The sequence below is a fragment of the Saccopteryx leptura genome, chromosome 6 (genome assembly GCF_036850995.1).
Source record: "Saccopteryx leptura isolate mSacLep1 chromosome 6, mSacLep1_pri_phased_curated, whole genome shotgun sequence".
In the NCBI taxonomy this organism is placed as follows: Eukaryota; Metazoa; Chordata; class Mammalia; order Chiroptera; family Emballonuridae; genus Saccopteryx; species Saccopteryx leptura.
Window position 1 is genome coordinate 168,969,046 of NC_089508.1, and position 20,961 is coordinate 168,990,006.

At 41.2% G+C, this 20,961-nt stretch overlaps 1 protein-coding gene across 3 annotated transcripts in view; it reads right to left on the reverse strand.

Moving 5' to 3' along the window:
- The window catches only part of PPP2R2B (protein phosphatase 2 regulatory subunit Bbeta), a 443,356-nt gene extending 422,748 nt beyond the window's left edge, over positions 1-20,608 (reverse strand). The window contains exons 1-2 of one of the 3 annotated variants that reach the window (XM_066342763.1): positions 20,514-20,608; positions 20,316-20,393 (exon numbers count right to left, since the gene is read on the reverse strand). In XM_066342763.1, coding sequence (XP_066198860.1) covers positions 20,316-20,393; positions 20,514-20,523 — 88 coding nt within the window. In that variant the 5' untranslated portion in view covers positions 20,524-20,608. Of the gene's footprint in view, positions 1-20,315; positions 20,394-20,509 lie in introns of all 3 variants that reach the window. The other 2 variants (XM_066342764.1, XM_066342762.1) reach the window with 2 other exon arrangements.
- Positions 20,609-20,961: the final 353 nt, after the last annotated feature.

A 20,961-nucleotide genomic window follows, 5' to 3' on the forward strand; every position in this document is an offset into this window, starting at 1 on the left:
GCCTTTGTAAGAAGAAAGCATTTCAACATACCAGAATGCGTTCCCAGTTCCTCAAAAGGAACGACCTGGTCGGCTTCCCTCCTGCACATTTCTGGGTTTTAATTAAAACATGAACCATAGGGAAAGGAATCAATATGCTGAGACAATAACGACACCTTTGTAAGGATTTTTCTGACCATGATATCTGTTTTGGCCTTATTCCCTGCCCACTATTTGGCAGCTACTTGGTTTTGGACAGATGAGAACATCAGAGGATTTGAAGGCAATCCGGCGCTTGAATCCAGGGGTCAAGAACTTAGTTTTCTGACCCTTCCACCATCCTTTCGAGATATAAGAAAAGGCATTGGAATGTGTTTAACACCTTTTCTGCAAAAACACTTTTAACCTAAGTTTCCCCTTGATTCTAAGAGATCATCATAGTAAATCTCTCAGGGGGCAGCAGGGGAGAAAATGTTCAACCTTTGTTGAGGTCTGGAGCCCGGCTCATTCAGTGAAGATGGTCCCCTGGGTGAGCTACTCTGCACATGTATCCTGTGGGGTATTTATGTTTAAATTCAAGTTCATGCCTTTAAACAGGCTATGGACTTACTAGTGTCTATGTCTGGAGAGACTGACACATTTATGTTCCTCCTGGTTGATTCAGTCCATGAGCTTTGCTTTACAGTGATGGTTTTCAACTTCAGCACACTGACATTTGGGGCTGGATAGTTCTTTGTTGGCGGTGGTGGGGGTGCTGGGGTGTGTGGTTGGGGGGGGGGAGGTGGGAAGGAGGCTGTCCTGTGTGCTGCAGGAGGCTTAGCAACATCGCTGGCCTCCACCCACTAGATGCCAGTAGTAAGCCCTTCCCACCTTAGTGTGACAATAAAAAGTGACTCCAGACATTGCTGAATATCCCCTGGAGGCAGAATCCCTCTAACCCCCTAAAAACATGGGAAAATCACTGCTTTGTAGTAATATGGCCTCAGAAACCAGTGCTGGGGGAAGAGCCACATCCACTGTCCTTAAGACAGCAAGTGATACACTAATTAGAAGTAAGGAGAACGCAGTTCTTTTTTTTCTTTTAATGTGAGAGGAGGGGAGACAGACTCCCACATGTGCCCCAGCTGGGATCTACTGGGCAACCCCAGTCTAGGGCCAATGCTCAAATCAACCAAGCTATCCTCAGTGCCCAGAACCAATGTTCCAACCGATCAAGCCACTAGCTATGGAGGGGAGTAGAGAGGGGTGGGGAGAGGGGGAGAAGCAGGTGGTCACTCCTGTGTGCCCGACTGAGAACTGAACTGAGCACATCTGCATGCTGGCCAACGTTCTATCCACTGAGTCACCAGCCAGGCCCAAACTCAGTTCCAACTATAATCCTTGGTTTTCCCCATCTCACTCTCCCACAGATCTGGTGCACAAACCCTATGAAACAATATTTGTGTGTTTTGAAAATTTTAAACTACAGTGCTGTTGCCATTTGGTCTAACCTAGGCCTTTAGGCAATTGGTGACACTGGAACTTTGACAAATGATAGCTTTATTCTGCCATAAATAATTTAAATTTGAAAGAGACTCATCAACCAGGTTTACTGACAGGGAGTTGAAATAAGCAGTAAGAAATGTCACTCTTGCCACTAGAATAAATTTTCTTGGAATCTTCTGTCTCATTGGTCTTTGCTGATCGGAAAGCTTGTGTTCGTTTTTTCACGTATGCATTCATGCAATGAGTTTTTGTTAAGTACCATTATGTGGCAGGCACTGTGCTGGATACTAGGGGTTTTTATATATACAACTTTTAGGTATAATAAGAAGTAGTTGCAGTCAATACATTAGGTATGGCCCTTGCCTTCATGAAGATTATGTTCCAGTGGAGGAAACATACAAGGAGTAAGGATATTATAATGTGTTTGGTATATATGATAATGTATTTGGCAAGGGCTATGATGAATAATATCTAGGACTTACTAGAAGTGCCACTATGTTTAGAGTTCAGGGCTAGGGAAGCCTTACTAGGAAACATGACTGAGATCTGAATGAGGAGTAGGGGTGTGTCAGGGAAAGAGGGTGAACAATATATCCGGGGAAGGAGACAGCATGTGTGTAGAGCTGGAGGTGAGGGAACCGGGCAGGAGACAGGATGCAGAGCTCAGAATACACGAAGGAGGACAGCGAGTGTGTCTGGGAATATCCTAAGAACAATGAAGCCCGTGGAAGGTTCTTGGGAGGTAAGTGACATGTGTGCACACTAGAAATATCGCTATGGGTACGGTAGGAAGGAACAGACTGGAGGTCGTCGGAACAAACAGAAAGGTGGCGGAAACCGAGAAGACTGGTCCCATATCCAGAAAAAGATGGTGTTCAAGCGAGGATCGTGGCAATAGGATTGGAGAGAGATCAAGGGACTCCATAGGGTGAGCTAGTTGGGAAGAAGAATGACATAGGACTTAGAATAGCTGAGCATGTGTGTTGAGGAAAGTTAGGAAGGTAGACTGAAGGATGACTCCGAGGTGCCTGGGTGGGTTTTTGGAGAAAGTAACTGAAATTGACAAAGGCCATTGTGACTAATAACAAGAAAATGAGAGAATGTTTAATGGGATCCTGCTGACTGGAGGTCCCCGAACTAACTACTAACAAGCATTATTTTACTTAAGCCTTGCAACATCCCTGTGATACAGGGTCTATTATTCTTATTACCTCAAGGTGCAGAATAACCTGCCAAGGGCACACAACTAGTAATGACAGCCACAATTCAAACTCAACTTCCTGACTCCAAAGTCTGCACTCTGAACCACCACATACAAACATTAATTCGCTTGAGTATTTGCCTTCTAGGTTTAAATCCTAGGTCTTTTGGTTACTAACAATAGCTTTGGAGGAATCACTATATCACTTAAGCTTTCTGAATCCTGATTTCTCCAGCCAAAATCTGGGTCTAAGAAAACCTCATTCACAGAGTTGATTTAGTGATTAAATTTGTCCTAATACTATTAATGAAAGAGCAAACATTTATTGAATGCCAACTCTACTCCATAAGTGTTATAAATACTTAATATATGTATATAAATATGTATATATGATATAAATATATAAATAATATATACATATATATTGCATACATACATACATATATTACATATATACATATATATTACATACATATTATATACATATATTTGTATATATGTGTATATATATTTTATTACTTTATATATGTGTATGTGTATATACATGTATGTATGTATATATCAGCTAATTGCATCCTCACAAAGGCCTTTGAAGTAACTTCAGTGATCGTCCCTGTGTTACAGATGAGGAAACTGAGCACAGAGAGCTAAATGCCAGGCTCAGAGGTGCGTAGCTGAGGTGCAAACCAGCGTGAGAATCTGTGGGGCCCGCACCCTTCACCACGGCATCACGCTACTTCGCCTAAGAAGTGAGGTCTTAGAAAGCAGCGGACAGACCAAAAGAGCCTTGAGCCTGGAACGCTGTACATGCTGCGTGCTGGCTACAATTTTTATGCAATGTTAAATTTATCAAATTTTCAAGAAGTGCCAGGTATTCTATCAGGCGAACAAGACAGACATGGCTCCTCTCCTAATGCTTTCGTTGGAAAGCCATTTCCAGGCATGATTTTTCTCCATTGTCAAGCTACCCCTGCCCACGAGGAGGTGGAAAATGTCAGTGGTTTGTGTGAAATGTTCCAGGGGATGCTGGAGGAAGGGGCAGCACCGGGAGCCACAGTGCACTAAGTTACACTACTGATGTCACTAACCTGAGTGTCAGACAAGAGCCCACACAGGGGCCCTTGGAGGGGTTCCTGACTCCCTTTCTTCGATATCATGTACCTGTTTGTAGAGGAGGAGGAAGTATTTCAGGGTCTAGGTGAAAGAAAACAAAGAGACTGATACGGTGGAGTCAGAAAAATCTAAGAGATGAGTACCAGGCCCGCAGAGCCGTGGTACTTGTGAACTGGAAAGGGTATCGGAGAGCTAATGCAGCCCCGTAATGTCTCAGGGGAACCTGGCTGGTGGAGAACTTAACTGGCAACATGGAAGAGAAACCTTGTCACTCCCCTTGGACCTCTTTTCCTTTCTGCACCCGAGGTCCTCCATCTATAAAATGGGCAGATTCAAAATAACCTTCCAGTTTCCTTCAAACTTCAACATGCTCTGGATTTCAATGTTCAAATCACACAGTTACCTCTTTTCTTATTCACATCATGTGGACGAGTAATACTTTGATTAGGATTAATGAGCATTAATGAATTGTTCACGTTTGTTCACAATGGAGATGCAATTAGCTGTAGACAGTTTCCTTTCAACTGCTTTGGCATTCTGGTGTAGAACCCGAGCCTAGAATCTGCTACAGATCTCTTGTTCTTCCCAGAACAAGGCAGCTCTCCGCCTGCAGATGTGCGTGGTCCCTTTAATAAACACAGGGGTCTGCTAAACACTTTAAACTCCTTTGGAAACAAATTTACCACACTCATCAAATATTAAACATTAAAAATGTGTTAGTATCTGGGTGGTGGAATGACCAGCTATTTTTATTTTTTTGTAATCTGTGCTTCCCATCAGCATAATAGTTACTGTTTTCTTAGCATTTACTCTGGTTCAGGTTCTGAGCTTTATGTTCATTATTTATTGTTTGCTCATAATGAATCTATGAAGGAGAAACTATTTCCCCCCATTTTATAGGAGAGAAAACTAGAGTTAAAATAAGGTGTGCAATTTACCCACAGTGATATAGCAAATGGTGGCCTCTGGGATTCAAACCCAGATTATCTGTTCAGAGTTCATGCTCCATGCTCTTTTTTTTGGAACCTCAGACATCCCTCATAACAATATTTTTATCAATGTATCTTCTCAGGCAAGTAAAACAAAGGGAAAGAAATAAACAAATGGGACTGCATCAAACTAAAAATCTTTTGCATAGCAAAGGAAACCATCAACAAAATGAAAAGACAACCCACTGAATGGCAGGACACACCCACTGACATATCCGATAAGGGGATAATATCGAAAACTTGTAATGAATCTATACAACCCAACACAGGAAGACAAATAATCCAATTAAAAAATGGCCAAGGACCTGAATAGACTCTTCTTCAAAGAGGACATATAGATGGCCAATAGGCATACAAAAATAAAAAATGTTCAATGTCAGAGTTCCTGCTCTTGATTATGGTAAGTTAGTTTTCTTCAGTGCCCTCAAATTTCTAATAAGGATACAAGGTATCACTTTATGTGAAAAGAAACCCAAGTATTTAAAAAATAGTACTTGTGTTTTTTTGGATAAATTTGTGAATTACTTTTTCATTTCAGTTTTATGAATTGGTTGCTAAAAAATAACAGTTGCTAATAAATAGCAGTATGTTTTTTTTAAGACAGTTTATCTTCAGTAAGCTGTAAATTACTTATTAGAACACATTGTCTCACAGGTACATCTGATGAGAAGCTGAAGTTTACATGAATCATGGAATAATAAAGAACAACAGTGTAATTTCTGAAGCATATGTGAATGGTAAGGTATAGAAAATTACCACCTGTTTTCCTTGGACAATAGGCATTTCATATCAATATGTAGAAATCAGTACTGTTTCACTATCGCTTATATAGATCTGTCAGCATTGAACATTCCTGCTACATTTGATGAATGCTGTAGAGGAAGAACTGGCTTGTGCCATAATTTGGAGAAAGGTTGCTTAAAATTGTAATCAGAAACATCATCCCTGAAACAATAGGTAATAATGATTCTTAAAAAAACAGCTGAAAAACTTATGGAAATGCTATGCAGAGGAAAGAAGAAAAAATTTTAAATACATCCCACATTCCCCAAACTACAAACTGGAAGGACATTGTCAGTTCCATGGGTTCCTGGATTTAAGTGATCTCAATAGTGCCTTGAAAATCAATTTCTGGCACTGACTAAAACTAACATTTTACAAGTTTCTATTGAGGTCCTGGAAAAAGGTAGTATAGTGAGTGCCAAACCACAAATATATATACATACATATATATATATATATATATATATATATATATATATATATATATATGTGTGTGTGTGTGTGTGTGTGTATATATATATGTGTGTATGTATATATATATGGTCTACCGGAAAGTTCTGTTTGTTTCTATCACAAGTTTCAACAGTAAGCACATGTTTATTTGGCGCATGTGTGCCTCTCTATTTTTATCACTTAATGTATACATACTGACGTAGCAAATTAACTAAAACAAAGTTGATTCACGTTAGTCTTATGTGTGAAGCGATAGTGTACCCATGGCTACTGATAAAGTTCATTTATGCCACTGTAATTTTTACGAATTTCAACAAGGAAGAAATGCTACAGAAGCATGTCTGTCGCATCCACCATATTCCCTGGGCTTAGCACCCTCCGACTATCACTTGTTTTTGTCTTTACAAAATTTTTTGAAAGGCAAAAAATTTAAAAATGAAGAAGATATCAAACAAGCACTGGTTCAATTTTTCGCATCAAAAGATAAAACATTTTTCAAAAATGGGATATACAAATTGCCCTCACACCGGCAAGAAATCATTAATAATAATGACAATTATATTATTTAATAAAGTTTATTGACGGTAAGAAAAATTTGTATTTTGTTTTATTCCAAAAACGAACAGAACTTTCCGGTAGACCTTATATATATAGCAGTATATATAGTGCTATGAAAGGTGATGTATGAAGACCTCTTGGTTGGAAGCAAAAACAAGCAAACAGCACAAAGGTCTGAGTTTCAAGGTGAGGTTTAATTTTTCACAAAACAATACTTAAAATGTTATGTTCCTAAAGTTCTCCATGGAGGTGAAATGCTCTAGGATTTCTTTTTTGAGTGTCAGATTACCAAGTCAATTTTACTGTTGGGTAAAACATCAGGGTACCCCAGGTTTAATATCCTCAAATGGTTTGCCATTGTACCCAAAATGAAACAAAAAACTAACCGTGGCTTGCAAAGCCTCACCTGACCCTGCCTCTGCTTCCCTCTGCACCCTCATCCTTCTACTCACTGCTCCATTCTGGCCTTCTTTCTGGTCATGCCAATATTGCTTCTGCCTCAGGGCCATTGCACTTCCTGTGCCCTGTGTTCAAACACTATTCCTACAAGTCTTTGAATCTGGTTTCTACTCCTCATTTGTGCCTCAACCCAAATACCACCTCTTTGGAAAAGCCTTCACAGAAAAATTGTCTAATGTAGCCTCCCCAATCCCTTGGTCAGCTACCACATTAACACAATAATATTCTTTATAGCGCATGTCACCATCTGAAGTTACCTTGTATCTTTGCAAGTTTGTGCTTTTTATTGTCTCTCTCGCCCACTGGAACTTGAACTCTATAACATCAGAGACCTTGGCTATTTCAAGTGCTGCTGTGTTCCCATCATCTGGTGTCCAAAATATTTATATATTGACTGAATAAGTGGATGAGTGAAATTTAATATCCTTACCCCCAATCATGCTATTATAAAGTTAGCTACGTTTTCTCTTTCCTTTTTTTTTTTAAAGCTCTACCCAGTAAATTAAAAACAAACACGCTGAAGAAAAAGTCAGAATGCTTACTTGAAACCTTGAGCACGAAACGAAACCACCCTGCAGTGTCCCTCTGCTTAATTATTTATTCTTGGCTTTTAAATTCCATTAACAAAAAACAGGTCATAAGTGGGATGGTGCTGAGCCTGCTTAATTAGCATCATAAAAAGAAAACAAAAGGCAAGTAATCTCACATGCCCTCGACCCCAGCTTCAAGGCAATCTAGGGAAGCTTGGCAATGGGCTTGCCTGAGCCAGATGTTCTATATAGAGCAGGCCAATCAACCCCTCCTTTTCCCAGTGGTAGCAACAGAATTGGTTAAGCCACCTGTGCCTCTTCTTTCTGTAGTGAACACTGGTGTTGGACAACCTGGAGTTCCACCCCATTCCTTGCTGCGAAGCCCAGAGGTGGCAACCCTATACCAAACTCAGTGTGTGTAAACCAGTTCAGCCAATCCTATCTTCCTTGTCATTGTTGGTTTCGAAGTGGGCATATGACTCAGACTGAGGCCAAGGAGACATGTAAAAAAACTTGCTGGGGAAATCTGGGAGAAAAACTTCCCTTATTCCATCATTTTTTAAAATCCCAATGTCCTCTCAGTGGGTATGGTGTCTGTCTGAGTGTGACTCCCAGACGGCTGTAGTTAGTTGGCTTGGAACAAAGCTGAGACTCCCAGGACAGCAGGGCAGGAGTGGAGGGAATCTGAGTCCTCCATGCCATCTTCCAGCCGGGAAATTCATCAGCTTTGGGGGCTCCTTGCCTCAGGAATCATTATATGGAAAACTGGATCAGTCATGACTGACCTGCCATTAGAAGAGTGTTCTAGAGTCAGTGGCTCTCTGGCTCATTCGGGTTGAGGTCCTGCTCTTTACAATGGTCCGTAGGGCCCCGCCTTGTATATACCTGCCCTCATCTTTCTGTGTCCAGCACTCACACCTTCTCGCTTTGTTCATTTAACAAAGCCACACTAGCCTTACGTCTAGTACTTGAACAGAACACAAATGCTCTTGCCTCAAGGCATTTGCACTGGCTGTTAACCTCTTCCTGCAACACTTTCCCCCAGACGCCCACATGACCTGATCACTTGCTTTGTCATTTCGCTCACTGCTCAGATGTCATTTTTTTGTATGAAGTCTTGATCCTCCTATTTCAGAGAATGCCCACACTCCTGTACCCCATTGCCTTCTGTTCCTCTATTGTACGTACATCCTAATATTTGATACTCTACTACTTTATCTGCTGTCTGTCTCCTCTGTTACTGAACCTCCAAAGCCTAGACTGCCTTGCACAGAGCAGACACTTAGAAGACATATGTGGAATGAGGGAACGGATATCACTTTTTATACTGGTCCAGATATTTTGAGATGAATCTTTCTGCTGCAGCTGAAAGCGTCTGGAGGGATGAACTTCCTGTGGATGCCCTGTTACCAGTGCCATGCATTTTCAACCAAGTTTGGAATGTACAGTCAGCGCTTCCACGCCAGGGGCTGTCCCCCACAAAGCCATCAGCCCATGTTGTGTAGTGGAAGGTCAGCAGTCGAAAAATCTCTGAGCTAGGATTCAAAACTGGTTTCTGGTTTCTATGAGACCTTGGGCAATTTAAAATTATCTCTATCTACCTTAATCTCCTCATCTCCGTGACAACTAATCTATCTACTATCGGTAATAAACTATCTTTTTTTGTATCCACCCTGTGCAATAAAACTTATTCTGATTATGTGCCATGGGGGTTATAGGACATAAAGGACTCATAGATGTTAAAAGCAGAAAAGTACTATGTATATTTTGTACTGGGTTGTTTTGAATAAGCTCTTTCATTTTCCTGAAAACATTCATTATTGTTGTATTTAATGATGATAATGATTTTTTTTTAGTTTGTTAACATTTGTCACTGAAGGCTCTCCATTCATTCAATAAATATTCACTGAGTCCTTACTCTAAGTACTCTGTCACCGTGGTTAAGAACATAAACTCTGAGTTCAGACAGGTGTGTGAACGGGGTAAGCTGTTAAACTTTCTGAACCTCGATTTCCTCCACTGGAAAATGAGGGTCAGTTGCCTCACATCTTATTGTGGCAACGATGGAATGAGACAGTACACTGATCTGGCCCAGGGATGTTTGATTAAATAGAATTATCATTGTGATTACTCTACCAGGGTCAGGTATTGGGCCACTCTTTCAAAGATTTTATTCACAAAGCCTCTCAACATCATCTCAAGATAGCCCAGAAAGATGAGTACTTCACCCAAAGGAATAACTGAACCATAGCTAGAACTTAGGTCTGTGACTCGGAGAGCCTGGCTAATTCCTCGTTCTTTCTCAGGCCTCAAATTGGCTGCCAGTGACTCTAGTGGCGTTCCCTGCTCCTACTCCTACCCCACTGCACATTGGGTTGGGAGGCTTACTCTTTTTAGAGCACTTTCCACACTCACACTGGATAGCAATCAACACACACTTGTTGATATCCCTGAGAAGGATGTAAATGCTTACAGGAAGGGAGCAATGGTGTCTTGGTCCCCCAAGCCAGTACCTGGCACATAGTAGGTGCTCCATCAGTATTAGCTAACCAAACACATTTAAAGTGATTGGCATTAGGGCAAGAGTGAAATAAATAACCATGGAGCTTTTTCTCTTACTTGGCTTGGAAATATTTCATTACCTAATGCCTACAAAGAGAACAGGATGTCTGACCTCAGCGCTGTGCACAGAACCTGCTTCTCTTCCCTCTACAGAGCCCTGCGAGCTTCCTGTGTGGTCACTTCTCACCCGACCACCTCCAGAGTACAGCAAGCCCCAGCTCTCTCAAGACATCCTTCACTGCAGCTGAGAGAAATGCTTTCATCTCGTGGCAATTTGTTCATAATCAGACCAATTTTGCTTCTAGTGGACTGGAGCCCTGTACAAAGTCAAGTTGCTTCGGAAATCCCTTTGTAGATGAGTGGATGCAAAGAAGAGATCTCAGGCTTCCTTTTGACACACAGAGGAGAGCTTCACACTCACTCGCTTCAGTGCCCGGGGCAGAGATGGGCTGCACAGTATCTCATGTTTATCGGCATTCTGGTTTCCTCTTAAAGCACTCAGATGTTTTATCTCTGCTGCTCTCACATAGCCCTCTGATGTAAGAAAAGAGAGAATAGAATTTCTCAGTGTATCTCTGAGATTAACTATGTTAGAATTATTTGGAATGCTTGTGAAATTAGCGAGTGCCTTGATGTCATTCCAGACCTGCTGAATCAGGTAGGGGGACCTGGGAATATGCATTTAATGTATTCCCCATGTGATTCACATACACAGTAAGGTTTGAAAACCATTTGGTGACCTACAGTCACTAACTGAGTAGTTGAACCCAGTTTAAAGTTAGGGCTTACTTGACTTCAAATTAGTGCTTGATTAATAACTGTACGATGGCAGTTTGAGGTTGTTGATCCATTCAGAAAGCTTCTTGCCAAAGACAAGACTTCTTCTTTCTGAAACTGGAATTGTTATCACAGCCACCACATCTAATATCCAGGGCGAGTGAGGCCAGCCAGACCCTATTTTATATCTTAGTCTACGATCTATGGTGTAAAGATAAGTCACCCTATGCCACTACGTAGCATAAACATCTAAGAAATGTTATTTGTGAATCACTGACTTCTTTCTATAAAACGAGGTCATTATCACTAGTTTAAGAAAACCCAATCCATATATTTATTTTTTTGGTGAAGGCAGAATCATAATCACTGAAGGGAAGCTAAAAAATCCTACCTACTACCCCTTGAATTTCTCAAACATCAGTGCAAAGATCAGAGCCTTGCACATATTATAGGTTTAGGTCACCTCTTAGCTAGGAAGTGACTCACCGTTATCAGCTTTAAGTTTAGGATGTATGGAATGCACCTGACCTTCCAACCAGACTGCTATTTCTTTTTTGTTAGAAAACTGAATCAATAGAAGTCCTTGTGTTTCCCTATTACACAAGTCATCTTTTCAGCAGGATGGGAAGAAAAGAAGGTTATGCCCATGGAGCCAAAATAAAATACATATCGCAGCTATTTCCCACAAATAAGATGAAATGAACTATATTGACAGATATTGAGGAACTGCAGAATGAGAGATGAACACAATACCCGACAATTGTCATGTCAGGAATAAAAAGACGATATGCTATGGCTAAAAAGAAGTAAAACCCTCAAATCCTATCAGATAAATCTGACTTCTTCCCATGCACAGAATCATACACAATAGCTGAAGAAGTTGTCTGAAATCATATAGTATGTGAAATAAATCAAATGTAAGAATTGCACGTGGTAAACCTTTCAATGTGTAAGAGTCTTCCAAGAACCAAACTAAGAGAACAATCCCAACCACAGCAAAATAGTCAAAGCTTCAAGACATCAACAAGTGATTTGTTGATGCATCAACATGGTCTGTGTGACGTAGGTGATCCCGTCTAGTTTCTGGTTCTAAATACCCTCTATGTGCTGATGCCCCCTAATTTCCATCTCTGTCTTGCACTCTATTGCTGAAGAATAGCCACGCATATATACAACTTCTACTTGGCATTTACACCTGAGTATCTTATAACCATTTCACACTTAATGTGCTCAAAATAAAGCTCATGATTTTTCTCCAGGAGGGAGGCCAGGACAGGCCACCCCAAAATATGCTGCTTTGGCATATTGATGATCTAGAGCTGAAGGCACTTGTGAAATAGCAAATGCAGGGAGAGGCTTTCTCCCAATTCTTCCTCATCTGCCTGAAGACAGATCCCCAAAAGGAACTCACCTGTCATAAATTCTTTCCGCCAAAATTTCATCAACCAGGGAGGGTTGACTTTCATCCAGAAGAGACTGGAGGTAGTCACCACACCCAGACAAACTTTGTCCCTAATGATCATATCACCCATCTATTTTTCTAGAGGCCTTTTTGTCTTTCCTAAAAATCACTGCCTTTCTTCTAGGAGGCCTGCGTCCCTCCTCCCCTTCCCCTATTAGATGGTATGTAAGCTCTCCAATCTCACTGCCTTTTTGGGTATTCATTTTGATGAGTAACATAAAAAATACTTAATTTGTGCCTGGCCAGGTGGTGGCACAGTGGATAGAGCATTAGCCTGGGATACTGAGGACCCAGGTTCAAAACCCCGAGGTCGTCAGTTTGGGTGTGGGCTCATCCAAATTGAGCGCAGGCTCACCGGCTTAAGCACGGGCTCACCAGCTTGAGCATGGGGCCACTGACTTGAGCATGGGATCATAGACATCACCCCATGGTCGCTGGCTTGACCCCAAAAGTTGCTGGTTTGAAGCCCAAGGTCACTGGCTTGAGCCCAGAATCACTGGCTTGAGCAAGGGGTCACTGACTTGGCTGGAGCCCCCTAGTCAAAGCATGTATGAGAAAGCAATCAATGAACAACTAAGATGACACAACTATGAGTTGATGATGCTTCTCATTTCTCTCCTTCCTATCTGTCCCTATCTCTGTCTCTCTGTCTCATTGTCTCTCTCTCTCTCTCACTAAATAATAATAATAATTTGTAGACCTTTTCTCCTGTTAATCTGCCTGCTGTGAGTTTATTTCATGGACTCAGCAATCAAACCTAGGGGGACAAAGTGGATGACTTTCCTCTTCTGCATCCCCAAATATGTTTCTTTTCCAGGTTTTCCAGTTCTAATAGCTGGTGCCCACAAACCACCCAATTGCTCAGGCCCCAACCTGGAGCTCTCTTAACCCCCTCCTTTTCTTCTCCTCTGTAATGTAGTCCATTATCTCCAACATGTGTCTGGAGTCTCTGCTGTCCTCATCATTTGCATCTTCTCCACTCAAATAAAGCCAAGCTGTCTCTCATCCGAATTCTGATACGAATTTATTTTAATGGCATAAATTTAATCTTTGAACTCCTTCAATGGCAAGGAGTCCCACGGGTTTCAAAATAAAATCTAGACTCTGTAAAGTGACGTGCAGGTTCTGGCCTGTAAAGTGATCTAGCGCTTTCCTACTCTGTATGCTTTCAGACCACACAGTTTCTTTACACCTAGCTCGGGCTCCTCTGGGCTCCTGTCTGTGCTTTGAAAATACCACTTTTCCTGCCTCAGGGCCTGTGCAATTTTATTACTTGTTTTATGACTACCGACAATGACCAAGACATGATTCTTTGAATGCTGGCACATTCTCATCCTTCAGGCCTTGGTTAAGGTGCCACATCCTCAGCAAGGTCTTCCCTGGTACCCTACACGCAAGTGACCTCCTCCAAGAACTGTCTCATGCCATCTTGTGTTTATATTTTTCTTAGTGTTCATGAAAACCTCAAATGACCTACTTTTTTTTTGTCTCTCATTATAAAACAAATTCTTTACTTGTATAAAAAATGTCTTATTAACCTGACACAGTGCCTGGTACCCAGAAGCTATCTGATAAATACCTGTTGAATATTTAAATGAATGAATGAATGGATTTGAGTATGACTCCTACTTTACCAGTAAATTAATATCATCACCATTGTCTGAAATGAGCTGATATGACCTCGGTTAGGTCTGTGTGGCACAGTAATAACTATTTCAGGCCTCAGCAATTGCAATGGCACAGGATGTAGAGCAGGGGTCTCAAACTCGCGGCCCGCAGGCCACATGCAGCCCACCGAACAATTTTGTGCGGCCCGCAGACTAATCCACAAAGTTCAAAATATTTTGGATAAAATTAAGTAAGCCTAGGGGCCTACTTGTATTTTTCATTTCTCTAGCATCCTAGCTAGATATTAGCTTAGTTAACAGCAGTTGTGATGCGAACTACAGTTTCTGGTCGTTTTGTGACACTGAGTAAACTGCATGTAGGATTGTGCTTGTTGTACTGATTTTTTTTTGTTTTCAACTGCAGTGAGAAAAGTGTTGCGTAACAGTTGCCTTTTGTAGACCTAGTGCGGCCCGCCGAACGGCTGTGATCTTGCTCTGCGGCCCACATGCTGAGTTGAGTTTCAGACCCCTGATGTAGAGTATTATTTACTGTCATTTAAGCACCTCATAACCTGGGTTCCACCTACCTTTTCAGTTTAGTCTTTCACTTTGATTCTCAGGTACTCTATGCCTCAGTAAAATACTTTCTCTTTCTGAGTATACAAACCTCAGGACCTTTGCACATGCTATTCACACCACTTCATCTTATTTCCTCTTTCTGTCTCATAATTTCTGCTTCCTGAAATTTTCTGATACACTTGAGTATTCAAAGAAGTGTCAATTATGTAAATGTATCAAGTCAACACATTGTATAGCCTAAACTTATAAAATGTAATGTGTCAATTATATCTCAATTTAAAAAAAAGAAAAAGAAGCATCAGTTAAAAATATACTGTAAATGCAAAATTTAAATGCCTTAAATTGAAGAGTTTGGGGAATGGGCACTGTAATAAATTAATAATGAATATGTAAGTCATTAGTTTCTCTATAAGACTATTGATACTATAAACTTAAAATTTTTTAAAATATACCTACATAGAACTTAACCAAGGAACTCTGCTTTTGAGAGTGTATCCTAATAATATAATCATAGTAACTAAGTATAACTACTGAACATTTCCTATGTACTGTGTTGTTTAAAATATCTAATTATATTTTTATAGCCATTCTTCAAGTTAGATTTCATTATCCAAATTTTACATACCAGGAAATGAAATCATGAAAAATTTGAAGTAACTTACTCTGTGTCAATAAGAAGAGAGGCCAAATTTTGACCCAGGCATTTTATTGTAAACATGCTTTTAATCATTCTACCACATAGCTTTTCCAGGATAAATGCAGAGTAGCTATTAGGGATAGTCATCACGGTATTATTATAAATCTTGAAAACTTGGGTAAATAAATTAGGATACCTACTGTTCATAATATGAAAGATGACCACTATATATTGTTAAGTGAAAACATCTATTTACAAAATAGTATTTCCAGGATGACTCTATTTTGCTAAAAAAAAATGTTGCTTTTATTTATTATAAACTAACCAGTCCCTTTCACAGTATCTGGCTCATTGTACTTGTTTGTTGGCTGAATTAATACAGTCAAGAAGTTAGAAAATATATCAAAACCTTTTACCACGGTTGACCTATGGGTTGTGGGGTTATAGTTGAAATTGATTTTCTGATTTTTTTTTTTAGTTATACTTACAATTTTCTACACTGAGAACATGTTTTAATAATCAGAAAAGGAAAAGATTAAATGTTATAGTTTATTTTTATATTTTATTTATTGATTTTAGGAGAGAGGGCAGAGAGCATGGGAAGGGAGGAGTGAGAAAGAGAGGAGAGAAGCGGGAAGCATCTACTCGTAGTAGTTGCTTCCTGTATGTGCCTTCACTGGGCAAGCCCAGGGATTCGAACCAGCGACCTCAGAATTCTAGGTTGACGGTTTATCCACTGCGCCACCACAGGTCAGACAAAGGTTATATTTTAAAAAATCATTGAAGTTCTGTGTTACCTGCTTTCTTTCCATTAAGTCTATCTTTGTCCCCCCAAATATATGAAAATTTCTACTGCCTCTGTATTCAAAGAACTTCAGTCTCTCATCAAGTACTTTCTCTTTAGCCTGCCTTGTCTGGTATAACATTTATTGATGTAATGGCTTATTCCTCTGTCTCAATTCCTGTCTCCCCTTAAATGATGCATTCCTTGAGAGTTTGGACTATATTTTATTTATCTTTCTAACTCTTTCACTTCCTGGAAAAGTGCCTTGGATCTAATAAGCCCTCACTAAGTGTTTATTGCTGAATTCATAGCATCAACCCTCTAATGTACTATTGAATGATTTGGAACGTGAAAAACTCTAGCCCACTAGCTGAGACCCCATATACTCATTTAAAATTTGCAGTAAAGAATCATGCTAAGCCATATGGGAACCTACTGCAAAAGGAAAAATAAATCAGTAATACTGATCCTGTCCTTATATAACATTTCAATATTTTGTTCATCACGACTTCTTTGCATTAATTTTTATTTTTTTAAAAATATTGCTTTAAATTATTTATTTTTGTCACTTCACCTGTCTCGTCCATGCCTTTATAATACAATAAATGCAATTTGAGAATCTTAAAACAATCTAGAGATTGTGTAGTATGTGTGTGTATATTGTTTTGAAGAATTCACCTAGCCCTTGAAGACATCTTAATTGATACCTGTGTTACTAACACCATTTTGCAGATAAAGAAACTTAAGCACAGAGACAATAAGTGACCTGGCCAAGGTCACCAGCTGGAAAGTAGTAGAAATGGAATGGAAAAGTCATTAATACAAATACATAAGATAGAAGTGGAATAATTCTTATTGACTTTGATCAAAATAGAAAACCAACTTGGGTAAAGAAAGCCAATTAAAAAAAAAAGAACCTGATTTTTAAGAACTTTGATGTTTACTAAGTGAAAGTCGTTCATTCATTCATTCCCTCAACAAATATTCAACTACCATTGCAACAGTACTAGTCCAGTTCAATAACCCCAAGGACGTGTTGGCCAGGGGACCTAGATGCCAGTGGCAGTGTGGCAGTGTCCAACCTGACTCTCTTCTTTTAAAAACGCTCTCCCTTAGCCCTGGCCGGTTGGCTCAGCGGTAGAGCGTCGGCCTGGCGTGTGGGGGACCCGGGTTCAATTCCCGGCCAGGGCACATAGGAGAAGCGCCCATTTGCTTCTCCACCCCCCACCCCCTCCTTCCTCTCTGTCTCTCTCTTCCCCTCCCGCAGCCGAGGCTCCATTGGAGCAAAGATGGCCCGGGCGCTGGGGATGGCTCCTTGGCCTCTGCCCCAGGCGCTAGAGTGGCTCTGGTCGCGGCAAAGCGACGCCCCCGGAGGGGCAGAGCATCGCCTCCTGGTGGGCAGAGCTACACCCCTGGTGGGCGTGCCGGGTGGATCCCGGTCGGGCGCATGCGGGAGTCTGTCTGACTGTCTCTCCCCGTTTCCAGCTTCAGAAAAATAAAAAAAAAAAAAAAAAAAAAAAAAAAGCTCTCCCTTAAAAAAAATAAAATAAAAAAGCCCTCCCTTATTCACCACTTTGAAGTGATGTTTCCAAATTCAGTCTGGACCATCATTCTGACTCTCACTCTGGGACTCAATGAACAGTTCAAGCTTAGTTGTGTGCAGTAAACATTTAAACCCATCCTTGGTTCATCCATGAGGACCATCTACGAGCATCTATCATCCCTGGGCCTCATTCCAAACTGCCATATGAGAATCTCTGTCTTCCAAACAATGTCTAAAGAACTGGAGCTTTGGAATCCTATAGCTCTGAGGTCAAGCCTACCTCATCCATTTATTAGCTATGGAGCCTTTGGCAAAGAACTTAGTCCTCTGTTTGTTTCACTTCAATATCCTCATAGGTAAAGAGGGAATAAGTATACTTCTCATAAAGATTTTGCAAGGATTAAATTAGATGAAGATCTAATTATAGTGATATTTGTAATAGCTTACAAATGATAGTTACAAAGTGTAATAAATGCTGTGCTTACATTATCTTAACTTGTCTTAAGCACTAAGTAGAGCGCTCACCACATGGTAAGCCTCAAGTGATAAGAGCTATAGCTGCAGTAGACACTCAGAATTCCACAATGGGTGGGGAGCCAGTCACAAAGATGAGATTTAAGTCCAAAATCTGAGAAGAAATGATACCCCGGAATGAGTCATCTGACCTGGCGGTCCCCAAAGCCAGTCCACAATATCAGAATCATCTGGGTAGCTCATTAAAACACATTGTGCATGCCTGACCAGGCAGTGCTGCAGCAGATAGAGCATTGAACTGGGATGCAGAAGACCCAGGTTTGAAACCCTGAGATCCCCAGCTTAAGTGTGGGCTCATCTATCTTGAGCGCAGGCTCACCAGCCAGTGGGGTCACTGGCTTGAGCGTGGGATCATAGACATGACCCTGTGGTCACTGGATTAAGCCCAAAGGTCACTGGTTTGAAGTCCAAGGTCTCTAGCTTGAGCCCAAGGTCATTGGTTTGAGCAAGGGGTCACTCACTCTGATGTAACCCCCTGGTCAAAGCGCATATGAATAAGCAATCAATGAACAACTAAGGAGCTGCAACAAAGAATTGATGCTTCTTATCTGTCTCCCTTCCTGTCTGTCTGTCCCTATCTGTCCCTCTCTCTGTCTCTGTCACAAAAAGAAATAAAAAAAAGTTAAACACACACACACACACACACACACACACACACTGGATAAAGATCAACTTGTAATATCAACATCACTGATTCGAAACCCCGGGCTTGCCCAGCCAAGGCACATACGAGAAGCAACTACTATGAGTTGATGCTTCCTGCTCTTCTCCTGCCCCCTTCCTTTCTCTTTCTGTCTCTCTCTCTCCTCTCCTCTCTCTAAAAACAAACAAACAAACAAAAAACACTGTGTCACCCAGGTTCTCGAACCTCTAACTCAGTAGTTCTTGAGTGACCCAAAAGTCTCTATTACTTTAAAAGCACATGTGATTTGTGAATTGTGGCCAAGATTTAAAACAACTGATTCACTTGAGCTTCAATTTCCTTAAGCTTCATGAGGTTAGGCAGTAAGTCACTTTGTTTTTTTCCTCTCCCATCTCTAATGCCGAAGACAGTGCTGCCGTATAGAAGACACTCACAAATATTTTTGGTTAGATGAGCACAAAATAGGCCTAATAAAGCCTGCTCTGTCTACTTCATAGGGGCTTTCTGAGGACCATTTATGCATAAAGCTCCACTGATGGTGCATCTGAAAAATAGAGGATGTCATACAAAAGTATAATTTCATAGATTTAGTCATCAATTCATTTTAGTGGACTTCTTCCCACTCTTTAAATATAAATCATTTGGGTTGGGGTTATCCATCATTATTCTGAGTGTCTAAAAATGAGTTACAACAAGATTGTATATAAAACACCTCCTTCGAATCACCCAAAATAATTTGTCCTCAAATTATGTTTTACTCAGAATTGCAATGCTATGAGAACAACCCCAAAGTCTGTAAGCATTTATGCCTGTTAGTTTCCATATTAAAGTTCAGCCCTGTCTACTGTTCTTCTCCTCACTCATTAAACTGAGTTTGAGACCCAGGCTACACCACCACGTCCGGTATCTACATCTATGGCCAAGGCAGGCCAATCGGTTTCAGATGCCCTTACTGCATTCCACTAAATCAGCTAAACCTTGATTTTAAACACCCAGAAGCAGGACTCTAGTTTCTCCCAATTGCCTGTCATTCAGCTTTTCTGAAATGCAGACATCCATTGGGGGAGTCGTGGAGGTCGCCAAGCTCAGGTTACAAAGGAAAAAACAAAGAGAAGTAAAAGCAAGTTCTCCAGGAGGAAGGCATCATCCCCAATAAAGGGCCCTGGAACAGGAACATCTCCTGAGAACTAGACAGGTAACTATATACTCATATGGGGACGACCCAAAGTACCCATAAGTCATACAACTGGACTTGGATTCTTAGTTCTCCCTGTGTGCGTCACGTGTTATAGCAAGCGGTCTTTAACACACAACGGAAGAAAGAGCTAACGTCTGTCTGACCATCTTGAAATGTTTGGACTCAGAATTCTAGAATTCTACAGAGCAGGAGGCCATCCTGAAATGAGACTTGTCCAGCTTTTAGCGTCTCTGTCTGCAAACCTAGTTCATGGGAGTTCATTTCAGTGGGAATACCATAAACCTCAACAGGAAGAAAGGGTAGAAAGAACTCTGAATGTTATTCTGGGATGTGTGACGACTTATATTTATGAACCCAAAGATGAACAGATTTTTTTTCAAATCTGGAACTAGCACCAACCCCAAGGAGGCAAGGAGAGGGGTAGGGGGCTGTCGCCTACCTTCTGTAGTTCCAACCTCGATAGTACCTTTCACTTGGCTGAAGCACCATAGCGTGTCCTGGGTGAGGGTCCCAATGCCTGCAAGTGACACAAGGAGACACTTCAGGTTAGGTAAGAGGTCCCTGTTGCTCTGAAAAAGCCAAGAAGAAAAGAAATACATAGTGTGCCCGATGCATTTCTAACAGGAGACTTACACACCAGGTATCATCTTGTCGCAGAGGAGGCTCCAGTGAGGCCTGGGAGAACGGTCCGTCTGCAAGGGCCCTGTCCTGCGCGTCCCCTCACTGCTCTGTCCCCTCATCTGACCATGCCAGGGCTAGTCAGAGCCGGGGCAGTGGGAGCTGGTCCCTTCTCTGCCCCTGCCAGCATCCTAGAGCAGTTACAGCGGGCCTGCAGTCACACCCCATGTGACTGCCCCTTTTCATGGGAATACCAATGCTTTCCATTGTTTTCCCTCTGTACTGGTGGGGAGGAGCAAGAGGCTGTTCCTTAGAGGGGTGAGAGGAAAAGAAAGGCAACATTTTTTTTTTTAAACTGGTTTCACAGCTTGCATGGCTGAACGGCCAGCAAGGGGTCAGATGCTCAGAAAGCTGCCATCTCTCTTGTTCACTTCTTGACTGCTTGCCAACGTCAGAGCTGACTGCAG